The sequence below is a fragment of the Bos indicus genome, chromosome 9 (genome assembly GCF_029378745.1).
Source record: "Bos indicus isolate NIAB-ARS_2022 breed Sahiwal x Tharparkar chromosome 9, NIAB-ARS_B.indTharparkar_mat_pri_1.0, whole genome shotgun sequence".
Classification (NCBI taxonomy): domain Eukaryota; kingdom Metazoa; phylum Chordata; class Mammalia; order Artiodactyla; family Bovidae; genus Bos; species Bos indicus.
Genome location: NC_091768.1, coordinates 50,681,535 through 50,699,460, shown reverse-complemented (window position 1 = coordinate 50,699,460; position 17,926 = coordinate 50,681,535). Strand labels below are relative to the sequence as shown.

The 17,926-nt window shown below is 42.4% G+C and overlaps 1 protein-coding gene across 3 annotated transcripts in view; it reads right to left on the bottom strand.

The window, feature by feature from the left end:
• FAXC (failed axon connections homolog, metaxin like GST domain containing) overlaps positions 1-17,926 on the bottom strand; it is a 78,003-nt gene that overhangs the window by 36,685 nt on the left and 23,392 nt on the right. For all 3 annotated transcript variants that reach the window (XM_070796043.1, XM_070796041.1, XM_070796042.1), the window contains one exon: positions 14,182-14,405. In XM_070796043.1, the coding sequence (XP_070652144.1) occupies positions 14,182-14,405 (224 nt within the window). The remainder of the gene's footprint in view (positions 1-14,181; positions 14,406-17,926) is intronic.

The following is a 17,926-nucleotide window of genomic DNA, read 5'->3' as shown; positions in this document are numbered from 1 at the left end:
AGATTCTAATGGCAGGTTTTGTGTTTGGCCATCAGGGTCCTGCAAGCAGACTCCACATTCCTGGAGGATTTTTCTTCATGTTATGGACCCCAGGTTTCACCTTAGCTAGAATCCAGGATCTTCAACCATTCTCAAACATTTGTTTAGTTGCTAACCCGTGTCCAACTCTTGCAACTCCATGGACTATAGCCAGCCAGGCTCCTCTATCCAAGGGATTTCCCAGGTAAGAATACTGGAATGCATTGCCATTTCCTTCTCCACTCAAACATCTGAGCAATCACCAAAAATTGGTGAAAATCTTTAACCACCAGAACTGTTTAGCATCCGGCCAGAGTGGTAGACCTGATTCACACAATAGGCACAGGTCCCTTGGGATGAAATCAAACTGCTATCGACCTCATCTTTCTGAGGAATTCCCTGGCAGTCCAATATTAGGACTCAGTGTTTTCACTGCTGGGGTCTGGGTTCGATTCCTGATCTGGGAATGGCAAAAAAAAAAAAAAAAAGGAATCTGATTCCTTCTCAGATGATATACCCATGAGTATGCTGGGTATCACATCAGAATTCTGTGTGCTGTGTCTTTTCAAGCATAGGACTCAGTCTTTAGCTCCTACCCTGTGGGAGACCTATTACTCCCCTACTAAACCCCTTGTCCATGTATCCTGACCATTAGATGGTTAAGAATGTCCCACAGAACTGTCTCCCCAAAGCACACCACTTTCTCAAAGATCACTGAATCCAGAGACAGAAACCTCCTGTGAGTCAAGCTCTATAATCTCGGAAGAAATCCGGGTTTATTTACAGCCAAGACGAGAACACTGCTAAAACCAGAATGAGTGGTAATAAGTGTCTCGGAAGACACTGAAAGATAAGATTCCACTTCCAAAAGATGTAAAATCTTTTATCCACATAACTTAAGGCAACAGAGATTTGATGCCTATTGCCCATCACAGCAGGATAAGCACCCTTTCCTCTTGCCAACCCAGCTGTACCCTTCACGGTTCAGCAATGCTCAAAGAGGCTCATCCTAATAGGATTAGGCTCATCCTAGGATTAATGAGATTGGGGCTATGTAGGTGCGTTTTTTATTGATGGCTACATAACAAATTTCCTCAAAAATTTAGCAGCTTAAAAGGCCAAATATTTATTACCTCACAGTTTCTGTGAGTCAAGAATCCAGGCAGCTTTCACTGGGTGCCTCTGGCTCAGGGTCTTTCACAGGCTGCAATGAAGATGTCAGCCAGGGATGCAACTAGAATTATCACACTAGGTGAAGCAAGTCAGAAAGAGAAAGACAAAGACCATACAATATCACTTACATGTGGAATCTAAAATATGTCACAAATGAATTCATCTATAGGGGCTTCCCTGGTGGCTCAGACAGTAAAAAAAAAAAAAAAAAAATCTGCCTCTAATGTGGGATACCTAGGTTTGATCCTGGGTCAGGAAGATCCCCTGGAGAAAGGAATGGCAACCCACTCCAGTATTCTTGCCTAGAGAATTCCATAGACAGAGAAGACTGGCAAGCTACAGTCAACAGGGTCACAAAGAGTCGGACACGACTGAGCAACTAACACACACACACACGAAACAGAAACAGACTCACAGATACAGCAAAGAGACTTGTGGTTGTCAAGGGGGAGGAGAGGTGGGGAAGGGGTGGACTGCGATTTTAGGTTAGTAGATGGAAACTATTACAAATAGAATGCATAAGCAACAAGATCCTACTGTATAGCACAGGCAACTATATTCAATATCCTGGGATACATTATAATGGAAAAGAATATAAAAAGGAATGTGTATATATATATAACTGAGTCACAATGTTATACAGAAGAAATTAACACAATACTGTAAATCAAATGTACTTCAATAAAAAAAATAAATTAAAACAAAAAATCCCAAATATTGGGGAAAAAAAAAAAGATGTCAGCCAGCCTGCAGTTATCTCAAGGCTTGACTGGGGGAAGACGCTTCCCAACTCACTCATAAGGTTGTTAACAGGACTATATAGCACTGCTGGATCCTGGCTATAAGTTCCCGCCACGTGGGCCTCTCCACCATGCTGCTCACGATGGTGTAGACTTCCATCAGAGCAAGTGAAAGATCAAGGGCAGGAGAGACAAGATGTGCAAGACAGAAGCTTCCATTTTTTTTAAAACCTAATCTTAGAAGGGACATCCCATTGCTTCTGCCATATTCTGTTTGTCAGAAGCAAAGCAGTAAGTTCAGCCTGTGCTCAAGGGAAGGGGATTACCCGAGAGGATGAATCCTGGGAGGCAAGGATCACTGGGGCATCTTGGAGGCTGACAACCACAGAAGAAAAATATCAGCACAGCATTTAAAAGTGTTTACAGGTTAAATGTCATGATATCTGTAACTTTAAAACATTTCCACATTAAGAAAAAATAGTTGAGGTAAGTATGACAAAACATTATTAAATAGAGGTGATGGTTATAAAGCTATTATTTGGACTATTAAATACTATTCTACTTCTCTGTGTGTTTTACATATCATGCATACATCATATGTATAATATATTATGTTTTATTATGTTGTATATTATATAATTAATGTATATACACATGTGGGGTTTCCCTTGTGGCTCAGTTGGTAAAGAATCCGCCTTCAATGAGAGAGATTCTAGTTCATTCCCTGGGTTGGGAAGATCCCCTGAAGAAGGGAAAGGCTACCCACTCCAGTATTCTGGACTGGAGAATTCCATGGACTGTATAGTCAGTCCATGGAGTCACAAAGAGTTGTACACAACTGAGAGACTTTTACTTTCTTTCAAATACACATGTATATTATTATAAAAGTACATACATATTACCATATGAGGGTAAGTACTATGTATTGTATTACTATTTGCCTAAGCACACTGGAAATGTGCCATAAATGTCAGCTTTTAATATTATTTTGATTATATGCAAGACACAGCTCTGGGTACTTGGGATTGTGTGACTAACAGAACAGACAAGGTCACTGCTCTCATGGAGTCTACATCCCATGGAGAGATGATAAACAAATCAATCAATAAATAAGAAAGCATCAGCCAGTGATATGTGCAATGCAGAGAATTAAAGTAAGGTGATGTGATAGAGGGTGACTGACAGTTATGTTAGACTGGTGGTCAAGGAAGGCCTCTCTGTGGAGGTGATAGTTACCCAGAGACATGAATGTCAAGAAGGATCTAGTGGTGCACAAATCCGGAGAAGGGAATTCTAGTCAGGGAAAACAGCTAAGAGAAGTATCACAAGGTCAGGGTAAGCATGGTGTGTTTGCGAAGTAGAGAGAAGACAACTGTTGTTTTCACAGAGTGGGCAAAGTTTAAGAAATGAAATTGGAGAATAGACTTATGGACATGGGGAGAGGGGAGGAGAGGGTGAGATGTATGGAAAGAGTAACATGGAAACTTATATTACTGTATGCAAAATAGATAGCCAAGGGGAATTTGCTGTGTGGCTCAGGAAACAGGGGCTCTGTATCAATCTAGAGTGGTGGGATGGGGAAGGATATGGGAGGGAGGTTCAAAAGGGAGGGAATATATGTATACCTATGGCTGTTTCATGTTGAGGTTTGACAGAAAACAACAAAATTCTGTAAAGTGATTATCCTTCAATAAAAATATAAATTAAAAAAAAAAGAAGTGAAATCGGAAAGAAGGCAGGACCCCAGCAGGTGTACAGCAAAGTGTTAAATATATATATATATATTTTTTCCCCTTATAGGCTTATAGGTTATTATACAATATTCAGTATGGAGTGGGATTTAAAGATCTACTGTCTGCATGGCATTATCTTGTGAATATTTTTCTTTTCTTTTAATCATTCAGGAATTGGAATCTGAAACATTTAAATACATGGGCCTGCCATGCGGCACTAGTGGTAAAGATTCTGCCTGCCAATGCAGGAGATGCAAGAAACACAGGTTCAATCCCTGGGTCAGGAAGATACCCTGGAATAGGAAATGGCAACCCGCTTCAGTATTCTCGCCCAGAAAATTCCATGGACAGAGGAGCCTGGCAGGCTACAGTCCACGGGGCCGCAGAAAGTTGGATACACACACATACTACATTTAAACATAAAGTGACTTTTCTCAGGGAAGAAACAATTAGAAGATCCCCAGGATGAAGCAAAAACCAGACTGCTTCTGTCAGAATGACATCAACCAATTTGTGCCGCTAAATAAGCCATAAAGATTCTAAGAATTCAACACTGATTAGCATTTCATTTTAATCTGCTAAGTAACTTTTTTATTTCATTAATAATCAACACATTTTTACCAACTGAGATAGCAACGATGAAACTAGAAAAGAAATCAGCCACAACTCAAGGCCACAGCTGTGTAGTCCCCATAAGGGTATAAAGATTTTAACAAGAGCAGGGCCTGGCCCCACCAATCAATCCCGGGCTATTGAAGGTGGCCAGGCCCCCCAGGCCTCCATTGCTCCCTCCTTCTGGAAGCCTGGAATGGATGTGATGCCTGAAGAGAAGAGCTGCTGCTCTCTGAGGATTGGAGCTAATGGCCCTCTCCATTAGAAGCTGCAGCAATTCAGTTACTCAACAATATGTAAAGATCTTTCAGAGTACATGGATCACTTCACTTCAGTCACATCAGATTCCGGTATGAATCTGTACAAAGCTTAAGTTCTCACAGGAACCCCATCAATCCAGGTAAAAATAAAATTTATGGTTTCCAAGTCAAATTATTACTATTCTTGCAGGTGACTTTAAAAACAAGCCACCAATGTACAGACACAGAAGTTGTCCTGAAGCAAAAGAAATGCATTTTCATTAGCTAGCTGCACAGCCTGAGACTGGCTCCCTAGCCTCTCTGACTCCCGTTGGGCTTTCTCATCTGAAATAACTAACTCCCACGGGTGCTGTAAGACTACAACATCTTCAGGATGCTGTTAAAAATACTGTCTAAAATTTATTCACACACACACAAAAAACCCTTGAAGTCTGCATAGTAGGTCTGTGACATGGAGAGAAGGAAGGAGTAGGCCAAGGCCCATGCAGACAGACCCAACCAGGGTCACCCTAACCAAGACACAGTTCCCTCATGTGGCCCCTTCCCAGAACACACAGCCGCCCTTCTCTCTGCCCTATAGTAAATGACAAACATATTTGAATCACCTCCTGGATTTTAAAAATACCTTTCCCAGCCCTGATCCTAATAAGCAATGAAGGCTGAGAATCACTGTCCTAGACAGGCCCCTGTAATTTGCAAAGGGCTTAGAATCTACATTAGGAAACACTGCTTTGAGGTTCCAGAACATACCTTAAAGTGTCTGTTATATTCTTCTTTATCTGTGGGTTTTCTCTTTCAAGCTAGATTGACAGGCATAATTACTCCTGTCTTTGTTCTCCTCCTCTGCCCTCTGTTCAGTTACTCAACATATGCTAAATATGCTAATATGTACATAGATATAACCTAATGTTTCTCATCTTTTTCTGCTGCCAGTTGTGAAGAGTCTGCCCTGCCACTTTCACTGGGAGGCATGGCGTGTGGCTGCTGCGTGCCAGCTAGGCTCCCAGCCTCAGCCTGAACGCCTCATGAGAAGGCAGTGCAGCTTACATGATGCAATTAAACAGGGTAGGATGAGCAGCTATTAAAACAGCCTATTCCCAAGCTCTCTTAAAAAACAAAAAACAATTGTGCTACTGTCCAAAAGCCTTGGAGTAAAAATCACTTCAAAAGAAGTAGAAGGTTAGAAGAGAGGTTTATCGGAAATCAACCTTGTTCAAAAAGTAGATTTAAAAACAAGGGGCACAGAGTAAATGCAGATCATTTAAAGCACTCTGCTTTTGGAAGTCATGAGTGGCAGCCCAAACATAAATCTCAATCCAAGAGATGAACGAGAACATGAGTGAATAACTCTGCCTCGTCTTATAACGTGGAAACCCGCCTCTGCTCTTTTCTCTAGAGAATGAATACAAAATTATCAAACCATCAGAACTGAAAGGATCCCCACTACAGTTTCTAGTTAAGCTTCATATTGCCTGTGAAAAGACTCCCCGGCTATCTGGATGGTGGTCCTCACTCTCTTGGAGCACATAAAAAACAGTGGCTCCGACCACATGACAAATGTGTGCATGCACGCGTGCTAGGTCGCTTCAGTCGTGTCCGACTCTTTGCAACACTATGGACTGTAGCCCACCAGGCCTCTCTGTCACAAGCCCTTCTAACTGTAGATGGGTCTGTTCTACAGTGCTGTCACACCCTGAGCTGCCATCTGTTGTCATTTCACCTCATACACACCCCTCTGCCCTCCTTTCCTCTGCCCAAACATGCCCATCACCTGCAGTAACACCTAAGTCACCCTCTTAAATAACGGGAAAAAAACTAGTTTATGACCCTTATATCTGCAATTCTCCAGACTATCTATGCCCACTTTCTTCCTCACAGGAAATTATCTTGAGACTAACCACCTTCCTAATCACCCTTCTCTGGATGCACCCAGGTTCAGCCACGTTCTTTTTAAAAGATGGACCTCAGAACTGAGTATTGCATCCTTTGTTCAACAAACACTTGCTAAAAGCCTCATATGCACCAGGGGCTTGTTCGGGCTCTAGAGACAGAAACTTATCCACCAGGCCTGGCACCCAGTCCAGCTGAGGAGACAGTCAAGCCTACCATTCAGAGATAGTACCGGAAGTGCTCTGGGGGAGAAAGCACCAGGGGCCTGGGAGCAGGGAACAGGCTCTCCTGACACAGTCTGGGAGAAAGTTCCAGAAAGGCTTCCTTGAGGAAACAACTTAATCCAAGACATTATGCTTTGTTTAAACAGGCTACATTTTTATTAGCTTCTTTGGAAGTCCATCATGCTGGTGACATATTGAGATTGAAGTCAACTAAAATCCTCATATCTTTTTTCATATATCTCTCCCCACCCTGTATTAGTGCAATTCAATTTGAGGTCCTAAGTATAGAATTTGACATTTATCCCTACTGGGTTTCTTCTTGTTATGGTTGACAGTTTTGATTCCTGATTTTTCCATCCAATTTTTAGCTATCGTTCCACTTGGAGTCATTTAAAAACCATTAAAAAAAGTTGTCTTTGAAGTTGTCAATAGATCTTTGAGAAAAGACAAGAGTAGCGTCCCTGGAGATTCAGGGGATATCAGTCCCTTAATGGGTACTGTGAGGACACAGATACTCAACCAAGCGCACATCCACCACCAATTAATCCAGGGGGTTTCCAACTTTTTTCTTTGGTAGGGGAAGTTCTCTATCAAACAAAATGAAACAGATTCCCAATACACAGAGAGGTAACAGAGGAGCTGATCTAAGTGAAGAAAGGGTAGAAAGAGTCTAGCCATCAAGGGATCCCTCTCCCCCACAACAAACCACTCAAGAAACCTTGGTGGTACCATAGGCATCCATGAAGCGGCCTTTGAAAATGAGCCATCTTCCACAAGCATATCATGAGAGATGGTCTCCAATTTCTTGAAGAAATCAAGAGATTGTCTATCCAATCAGTAGGCCCAGCAAGTCAAGAAAAATAAACAGCTGATCCTGAACAACATGAATTTTAACTGTTGCAGGTCCACTTGTATGCAGATTTTTTTTCAGTAAATACACTGTTCACATATATGATCCGAGGCTGGTTGAATTTGCTGATGTGAAACCCACAGATACAAAGACCCAACAACGGGGCTTGAGCATCCGCGGATTTTGGTATTAACAGCAGGTCCCGGAACCAATTCCCATGGACACAGAGGGACGACTGCAATCACTTTTTGATATGACATTCGCAATGAACCAATAATAGTCCTTCAAGAAAACCAGCCATCTATTCAATAATTCATTCTAGTGTTTTATTTCATTATGAGAATCTACTTTCTCTCTCCCTCTTTTGGAAACAAGGATGATTTCCTATCTCCATCTTCTGACATTTTTCCTAGCCTCCTCATTTCTGAAAGAGTACAGTCAGAATTCTAAGATCACATGGGGAAATTCTTCACATCCTAGGATATTGTCAGCCTAGAAACATGAGCTCCAATATACTATAAGCTTCCTGAAAGTGGACACTCTTATACCATTATTATTCATCTTTGTTTCCCAAGAGCCTAGCATAGCAGCCAGTGCATAATTGATACAAAAGTAATGTTCAGGTCGTTTTCCTGTTAGTCTTTAGTTGTTTAAAAATCTTGAAATGCTCTCTTTTGACCTTCTCACTTAATTTAGATTTCAATTCAACTTTTTATGTAGAAGCAAATTATGAGTTGAGTGTTGATTTTATCCTCGCTGTCACTTAAGTTTGCATCCTTGAAAAAAAAACCTTTAAATGTTCTGAGCTCTCTTGCAAACCACAATCCTCAGTCTCCTGACATTACAGCTCTCTGCTCAGCTCTTTAGAGCACCCTTTGCAGTAGTAACAATTTCATTGGGTATGCCTGTGATCAAAGAGAAAGGATGAAATGCATCATTCTTTCTGGAGAAAAATGCAAATTACTTACAAACGATCCATAAGTAGCCACCTAAGGATAAGCCAATTTATAGGTGTTCTGTCACGGTTAAACCTTCAGCTGCCCTAAGAGAAGGGAAAGCTGACAATATAAGGGGGCAGATAAGGATGAAGAAAAAGAGAGTGGTGAGTGCCTAGTAACTTAAGCTTCCTGTTACCGTATCAAACAAAAACCAAGCACTCTGGACAAAAAAAATCCATACTATTAATAATCATAATCAATGTTTCAGCATTATAATCCTCTTTATAGATAAAAATTCTCGTAATTTTTTTTTTTTAGGAAAAACCCTGAAAGGCTTAATTATCTAGTAATTACAGTCGTCCCTTAGGATATCAGTTAAAGGATTCCCACATATACCAAAATCCGCAGATGCTCAAGTAAGTCCCTCAGTCATCCCTCCATATCCACAGGTTCCACATCACAGATTCAGGTAATCTCATGTCCTAAACATAGTACTACAGGATCCAGGCTTGGCTGAACTGCAGATGCAGAAATCAGGAGGATCTGGTTTCCCTGGGGGCTCAGCAGTAAAGAATCCGCCTGCCAGTGAAGGAAGATTCCACACACTGAGGAGCAACTGAGCTTCTGCACCACAATTATGGAAAAGCTGTACTCTAGAGCCTGTGCCCCACAAGAGAAGCCACTGCTGTGAGATGCCCGTGCATTGCGATGAAGAGTAGCTCCCACTTGCCACAATTAGAGAAAGTCCATGCACAGCAAGGAAGACCCAGCGCAGTCGAAAATAAATCAATAAATATCCCCAACTCATTCACAGTCCCTTACAAAGAGCTGAAGGCAGCTACGCTCCTACAGTCAGACTCATACAGTCCTGAGTCAAAGGCATTACCCTTCTGTCTGCATTCCAATCATTCCAAGTACAGTCTCCCATGTAAGGTCTCCAGCCGTGGCTCCAATTAAAATAAACTAAATGTATATATATATTTTTAAAAAGAACATTCTTTCATAGGATTTTTCAGTTTCCACCTAGAGAGCCCAGGCTTATTTCTGATCCTGCCTCTTAAAAGCATTCACAGATTTCAAATTTTGCTCAGAAAGTACCCTCAGATGCACAGATCCTGGAGCGCCTCATTGGCTGGCTGCTAAACATCTCCAGACATTCATTCATTCTTCTCCTTCATTCATCCAGCAGGTATCTATTGCCCACCAACAGTGCCCAACTGAGCCTCATAACTGAAACTGTATTCTTATTATTCTATCCCCTATATGATTATGTCTCCCAAACCAACTCTATTTGCCAATTATTCATTTGCTTTTCCCGTAAGTGCTGTGTCACTATGCAGGGTCTATAAAGGTGCAATCAAAAGCAAAGAAACACTAGAGTTCAGTCATCTGTGCTGCTTCATTATGATCAGATAAATGCACGGCTCCCTGAAGACCCCTTCATAACTGTATGAATTACCACCTACACCCCCATCCTGCAGACTGTTTGCCCAGCCTGAACTTGAGGGGCAGTCAGAGATATGAGAAGAAACTCGGTCCAGCTTCATCCACCCCCAACGCCCACACACGAGGAGCTACCGCTTCACCTTTCCTTAGTTCCGGTCCACCTGACAAAAGCTGCTTTCCAAAAGCTTCATATTGCAATCAGGCGCTTGAGAACCACAAAACAAGGACTATAAAACTGCAGTCTGGCAACAACCTAAGTCACATTCCCCAAAGAGGGAAGTTCTTGTACTGCAGCTACAAGATCCTCACCCCAATCTATTTCTTACCCAGCCCAGCTTCCTGCTCTGCAGTCCCAACACTCTAAGACCAGTTCTCTTATAACAAAGTCCATATGTGACAAACGCATTGCTAACATCATACACAACAGTGAAAAGCTGAAAGCATTTCCCCTAAGATCAGGAAAAAGGCAAGGATGAGCACTCTTACCATTTTTACTCAACAGAGTATTGGAAGTCCTAGCCACAGCAATCAAAGAAGAAAAAGAAATTAAAGGAATCCAAACTGGAAGGGAAGAAGTAAAACTGTCACTGTTTGCAGATGACATGATACTGTATGTGGAAAATCCTAGAGATGCCACCAGAAAACTACTAGAGTTCATCAATAAATTCGGTGAAGTTGCAAGATACAAAATTAATATACTGCATCACCACTTCTGCTCCATAGCAAGCCTTTTCAGTCTGGACAGATGGAACCCCAAAAGTATTTCAGGTTCAAAAAGAGTTAGAGATTTTTCTATTACTAGTCACAAAGCCTATATATTATTAATCTTCTATATATTATTTATGGGCTTCCCTGATAGCTCAGTTGGTAAAGAATTCACTTGCAATGCAGGAGACCCCAGTTCGATTCCTGGGTTGGGAAGATCTGCCAGAGAAGGGATAGGCTACCTACTCCAGTATTCTTGGGCTTCCCTTGTGGCTCAGCTGGTAAAGAATCCACCTGCAATGCAGGAGACCTGGGTTTGATCCCTGGCTTGGGAAGATCCCCTGGAGAAGGGAAAGGCTACCCATTCCAGTATTCTGGCCTGAAGAATTCCACAGACTACATTCCATGGGGTTGCAAAGAGTTGGACGTGACTGAGCAACTTTCACTTTCACATATTATTTATCTAAGAGCTAAGTGATCAGTTGAATATCTATATATTTGAAAAACAAAGTTATTTACAAATTGAAAAATAAACAAATTTTAAATGATTTTATTTTTTAGTTCAACAGCAAAATACAATCGTTCTGAAAAACTATACCACATTGTAACTCTACATGCTGATAAGAGTGACATGAAGCATACACATGGCAAGTGACTCATTTTGCTTCCTTTGAAAGAAGAACTACTTTACATCCCATTCAGTTCAGTTCAGTCGCTCAGTCCTGTCCGACTTTTTGCGACCTCATGAATCGCAGCACGCCAGGCCTCCCTGTCCATCACCAACTCCCGGAGTTCACTCAGACTCATGTCCATTGAGTCAGTGATGCCATCCAGCCATCTCATCCTCTGTCGTCCCCTTCTCCTCCTGCCCCTAATCCCTCCCAGCATCAGAGTCTTTTCCAATGAGTCAACTCTTCGCATGAGGTGGCCAAAGTACTGGAGTTTCAGCTTTAGCATCATTCCTTCCAAAGAATTACATCCCATTACTCTTTATTAAATAGCCAAGATTACACACTGATGTTTATTCAAATAACCAATAGATCTGACTTTTTGACATGTGCCAACCCAATGGCAACAAGGACTCTGAAAAATAAAGATGCCCCGAGCCATTTTCATGAATCAATAAAGCCTCGGACCAGGAGGGAAACATGCATTTCACTTTCACTTTAGCCTAATACAGTTGGCTGGAAACCAGCTTGTTTTTCTCACTTTCATTTACAAATTCTACTTTATTATTTGGCTCTTTCCATTGTTGTTGTTATTGTTTAGTTGCTAAGTCCTGTCTGACTCTTTCACAATACCATGGACTGTAGTCAGCCAGGCTCCTCTGTCCATGGGATTTCCCAGGCAAAAATGACTGGAGTGGCTAGCCATTTCCTTCTCCAGGGGATTTTTCTGAATCAGGGATCAAACTCGCATCTTCTGCATTGGCAGGAACATTCTTTACTACTGAGCCAGCAGGGCTCTTTCAATAGCAGCTCCTAAAAAAGAAAAAGACCTTTTCTCCTCAAGTACTTGTACGCTTAAGCTTGGAGTTTTAATACATCTCCTTGTTGGAAGTCAGCCTCCTAAGGACGAGTATGACTTCAACTCACAAAGCCCAGGAAACTGATTTCAATGATGAGACTCCATAGTCCATGCTGCCCTCAGCCTCCAAGAGCAAAATCATAAAACAGCTGGATATTATAAGTAAGCTATATCCTGGGTGAAGGGAAAAGTAGATGCTTTCTGCCTCATTTAGTAAGAAAATTATGATGCTCAGCCAGAGAGCCTTTCTTCCCTAGACACAGAAAATGTGCTTCTCTTATGATAGAATTCAAAACCAGACTGCTCCCTGGACCCCCATTCAGAATAGAACTCTAGCAAACTTTAGCTTTTCAAATAACCCACTCAGTTTCTCATCCTAGAAACTCATCTGGACTCAGAATGCCATTGTGATACTTGCCAGGGACCCAGGCTAGCAATCAGTGATGCAACTGCCTCCCATCTCACCAGCAGTGGGGAGAAATCAAACATGGAAGAGACACTGGTGTTATCCTATGACTACCACCCTGATTCCAAGTTCCCCAACCAAAAATGCTCTAGAAGGGAGATGATCACCCCACTCTGGTTAAGGAACCAGCGCTGTTAAACCATTAGAGATGAACTATCTTCACTTTGGAAGCTCAACTCCTGGCTTTCTGGGGCTCCCTACAGTGAAAACTGGGGAAGAAGCCAGGAGCAGATGAAGCCACTGCTGAGAAGAAATGGTCCTCTCTCCACTGGCTTCTGTGTGGCCCAGAGTCCAGTACTAAGTTTCCAAAGGAACGAGACAAACTGGAGGCAAATTCCACTCATACCTACATCAGGCAGGCCCCCCTGGGCCCACAGAAACAAAGCACCAGCAGGTCCAGACAGCATCAACCTCCAAGCCAGGCGGGGCTTCGGAGTGTCTGTTTAGAGCAGGAACCCAGCACATCAAGGCCCACCCCCCCTTGCTGTTGCCCCACAACAAAGCTGAACAAGAGCTGGGTGTGCTGCTCGGATCTCCTTCTGCAGGTTCCAGGGAGGACTCCAGGTCCAGTAAGCATCTGCAGCAAGGAGCAGGAAGGAGCTAGTCAGAGTGTGTCACTCTGCATAGGTGACAGAACGCCCCCCAGTTCCTGGGTACGAGGTAGGTTTGAACAAAACAAATCCGAAACTCCACTTCCTGGAGGAGGTACTTAATGTGCTCCAGAACAGAGATGAGGGTACCAAGGGAGGCCCAAGGAAAACCACAGTCGCTGGACAAAATCGGCAGCTCTGGAGGACTAGGACCTATGACCTTGGTTCCGTATACACGAACTGTTTCCAGGAGAGGCCATTATTTCACACATCGAAGCCGAATTCAAATGATCCGTTTGTGAACTGTCAGAGCTAAGGCTCAAGCCTCACTCAGGACAATGTCACATCAGCCCAGCCACCAGCCGACCAGGTGAGCAAAGGTGGGTCACTCGACTGAGCATCATCACGCACCCATGGAGAGAGGCCCCTCGGTGCTTCTCTTTGAGAGGCTTCCCAAGCGCAGTTAAACCCACTGGGTGCAATAAATACAAAATCAGAAGAGCTCAAACATGCTAATAAGAAGAGGACTCAGATTACAAAGAGAAATGAAAGACGTGAGAAAATGTCAAATTTTCTCATTCACTTGGGCTGGGTTGGCATTTAGCTGGAGGTCAACAGTACCCAGTCGAATCTTCTGAGCAGACATGTCTATAAATAGCCTTTCACCCTGACCCATTTATAAATAGAGGCGCTTCCTTGCTCAAATTCCTCCTTGGCTCACAACACATTCAGAAATACCATCACTTACAGCCAGTTAGTAATGCTAGGCCACGTTCTATGTTCTCTTCACCGGGAGCTTCACCACACTAGAAACACTCACCCTCTAGTGATTCAGAAGAGAGACACATGTTCCTGAAAATTTGGGGACTTGGTTAAAAGGTGGGACTGCAACCTACATGTAGAAGCAAAGAAATCAACCAAAATAAAGCTTTAAAGCAGGAAACCAGCAGTGCTTTACTAATCATGCAAAAAGGATAAAAAATGCAGAATAGAAGGTGTGGTACGTTACCCAGAAGCCCTGCTAAAGACCGCATGTCCTTCTCCATCAGCATGTAAATCTCCTCCTCGGAGAAGCGGCCAATGCCGTGGCCATGCATCTCGCGTTTCACGATTCCTTTCGTTATGTGGCACACGACCCACCTCAGCAGGTTACTGAAGGGACCGCCACCACTAAGAGAGAGCATCTTCCGGGTCTCATTGAGATTGTCCACCCACTGGCAATAAGCTAAGGTCCTGGAATTGCGTGGAAAGAAGTTACTACTGTGTGTTAGATACATAGCAGGTCCACAGAGTCAATTTCCAGTGAGGGGTTGGGAATTCAGCACATGCTAGAGGACTGAATCACGGCAGCTTTTACAAAGAGCAGTCTGCATGGCAGATACTACAATAGACTCAAGTCCATGCCTGGACTTAGGGTCAGATAGCTCGCCATGCTACTATCCAACAAGCCTCCTCTGAACCTGCCCGGAGACCCCCAACCCCCCAAGGCCGTGCTTCTGCTCTCTCTCAGGCAGCCCCACAGAAAACAAGTAGAAACCCACTTTAAAAGGGTTTTAAAAGGACAGTGAGTACCTATGTGGGTGGGTTGCAGGGGGTGGCAATGGGAAGGAGATGGCAGTGACTGGGGTGCTGGTTTCATTCTTTTTTGATCAAAGCGATGGTTATACAAGCCTGTTCTGTGTTTTTAATTTTTATTGAAATATAATTGATTTACAATATTGTGCTAGTTTCAGGTATACAGCAAAGTGATTCAGACACACACGTATATATACACACATATTTATATTCTCTTTTACATTCTCTTCCATTATAGGTAATTATAAGATATTGAATATAATTCCCTGTGCTATACAGTAGGTCCTTGTTGATTATCTATTTTACATATAGTAGTATATATATTTTTATCCCAAACTTCTAATTTGTCCCCCTCCCCGCCTATGGTAATCATAAGTTTGTTTTCTATGTTTGTGAGTCCATTTCTGCTTTGTAAATAAATTCATTTGTGTCATTATTTTAGATTTCATATATAAACAATATCATATGATACTTGTCTTTGTCTGGCTTACTTTACTTAGTATGATAATCTCTAGGTCCATCCATGTTCCTGCAAATGGCATTATTTCATTTTTTTTTATGCTCCATGTTGATTAAGCTGCACATTTTTTGTTTTGTACACTTTATGTATACATTTTATATTTCCTGATATAAAAGGATTTTTTTCCAAAAAGAAATCTTTTTGCCTTTTTGACAGAATCTCTGGTGGCTCAGATGGTAAAGAATCTGCCTGCAATGCAGGAGACCCGGGTTTGATTCTGGGTTGGGAAGATCCCCTGGAGAAGGGAATGGCTACCCATTTCAGTATTCTTGCCTGGAGAATTCCATGGACAGAGGAGGAGCCTCCTCTGTGGGCTACAGTCCATGGGGTTACAAAAAATCAGACACAACTGAGCGACTAACACATTCACTTTCACAGAATAGTTATAGCTGTCCACGTTTACTATGAACTATATAAATTATAAATAGTATACAAATGATTCATTCTCCAGAAAGGCAGCTCTCTGCTTCAGTTTGTTCTCCAGGACCCTAGAGAGTATAGAAATACCAAAGGAACTTGGTTGGATCACTCTTCCCAACTAGGTGATGGTTGTGGCAGAAAGTCCAGAGGCTCCTATGTGATCTGTGTACACAGCTAAGTGGTTAACAGCTGCCTGTGTGGTGTGCTGGCTGCAATACTCAGGCCTTTGCTGATTTTGTTCTCTGAACCTGGGGTGATCGCCAGACTGTTTTTATGGTTCCTAGTGTTGGTAGATAGAAATTAAAAGGTTTTCCTACTGGAGGCTAAGAAAAACATAGCTGTGGGCGTTAAAAAGTAAAAGAGATATTTTAGCTCTTCCTCACAGTGAGCAATAAAAGCTGTACTGGAGTCATCTCCCACTGCTGGTTGATACAGCAGCAATGGTCACTTGGAAAACATCAGAGGAGTGAAAATACTTTTTACCGAGAGAACACAAGGGGTGATAGCTAATTGTAGCTGCTTTCTATCTCAAGAAAAAGAAACAAAAGCAGAAAATAAGATCCTGATATTTTGATCATTTTATACAGCTCTACTCTTTAAAGTATGAAAATAAGGGGGAAAAAACAGATTTTTCTAATTTTTAAAGTCTTCCTGATTTTCACTAAAAAGTCTCACAACCAATGTCAACATACTCTACAACTATAACTCTTTTTTATCAGCTTTTTAAAAGATGCTTACAAATCTCATTAGAAAGATTTGTGCACCTCTTTTAGTAAGGATCTCAAAATAAAGTATTGAGGAGGCAAGAAATTTTGACTGAAAAGAGGAAAAAGTACACTAAAATGGTAACTACTTAGTATGTAGAGAGTCAATAAAACTTCTGATATAAAAGATTTCATTTATTCTCGCATTTTTTTATAAATGTGCAAATAAAATGCTTTTCTAGTTGTTCTTTTTATACCTGCAATAATTAGGGTGTCACTTTTCATATTCCACTAATCAGCACTTTGATTCTAGTAATAGACTTAAATTCACAGTACAAAGGCCAATTCCATCCTTGATTATTCTGGAAGTAGTCAGTGATCTGAAAATAAAACTAAAATTACCCTAAGTTAAGCATGACCAGGTAATAATAGCATCCAGGAAGCATCTAAAGTGTAAAAATGAGGACTGGGGTGGCTCTAAACAGATAGATTGGTATAAAAAAGAATTCATTCTTTGTAGGCAAATCACATGGGTTTGATCACAAGCACAACTGATCTAGAAGAATGAGCAGCAGTTCACTAGGTAGACCAGAGGCAGAGGCGTGTGCATGAAGCATCCCAGCTGCTCCATGAACGGCAAGAACTTCAGGATGGGCAGGTGGGGCCTGGGATGCCTGAGGGAGCCTGGAAGGGCTGGAGCCAGAAGGATGGGCAAGAATTGGGTCAAGATGTGCCTGCTAAAAAGGGACTAAGACTTATTTTGAAAGCCAAGTTTAACCACCAAAAGGTTTTAAGCAGATGAGACACATAATCAGATGTGTGGCAAGGTGAGGAAAGGACCGGAAGTAGAGAAATGATAGAGGACACGATCTCCCAGGCTGATGGTTGGCGTGGATGGTAACCAGTCCCAGCACACACGAAGTGGACAGATTTAGGTGATGAAAGATGAGTTAACCTGTTGCATTTGAAAGTTCCATAAAACCTGCAAGGGAGGATCCCGAAGGTTTAGGTTCTACAGGCAGGGGCATGGCGGTGGCAGTTTCAAAGATGCAAGAGGAGCTGAGGTTGCCTAAGAAAGTTTCTAGGATAAGGAGTGGTTTGGGGGGAAGCCTAGTTCAAAGGCAAGTGAGAAGACTAGAGGGCCAGGCTGGAAGGGCCAGCATGGAGAGAAGTAGGGACACCACTCTCTGTGAGATGGAGAAGGGGCTGCAAGGAGGTCCCAAGCTTCCGCCCCATGAACTCGGTCTCCTCTGAGAGCAGGAAATGAGGGCATGCGCAGAAGATGAGGGTGCAGCAGTGGGAAGAGAGTCTGGGAAGACTAATGAGTTAGAAGAGCCATAGGGACAGAGGAGGCGGCTGTTGTCTGGGCCACACAGCTGAGCAGGGAAGAGAAACACACACCATCCCCAGCCCCAGGCTATGGTGTAAGGCTCTCCACCTGCATTAGTAGGTTAGATGCAGGGCACAGGAGAAATACTGGGTTGATTCAGAATGTGGCAGCTGAAAATAACCTCAGACATTGGCTTTCTTTCCTT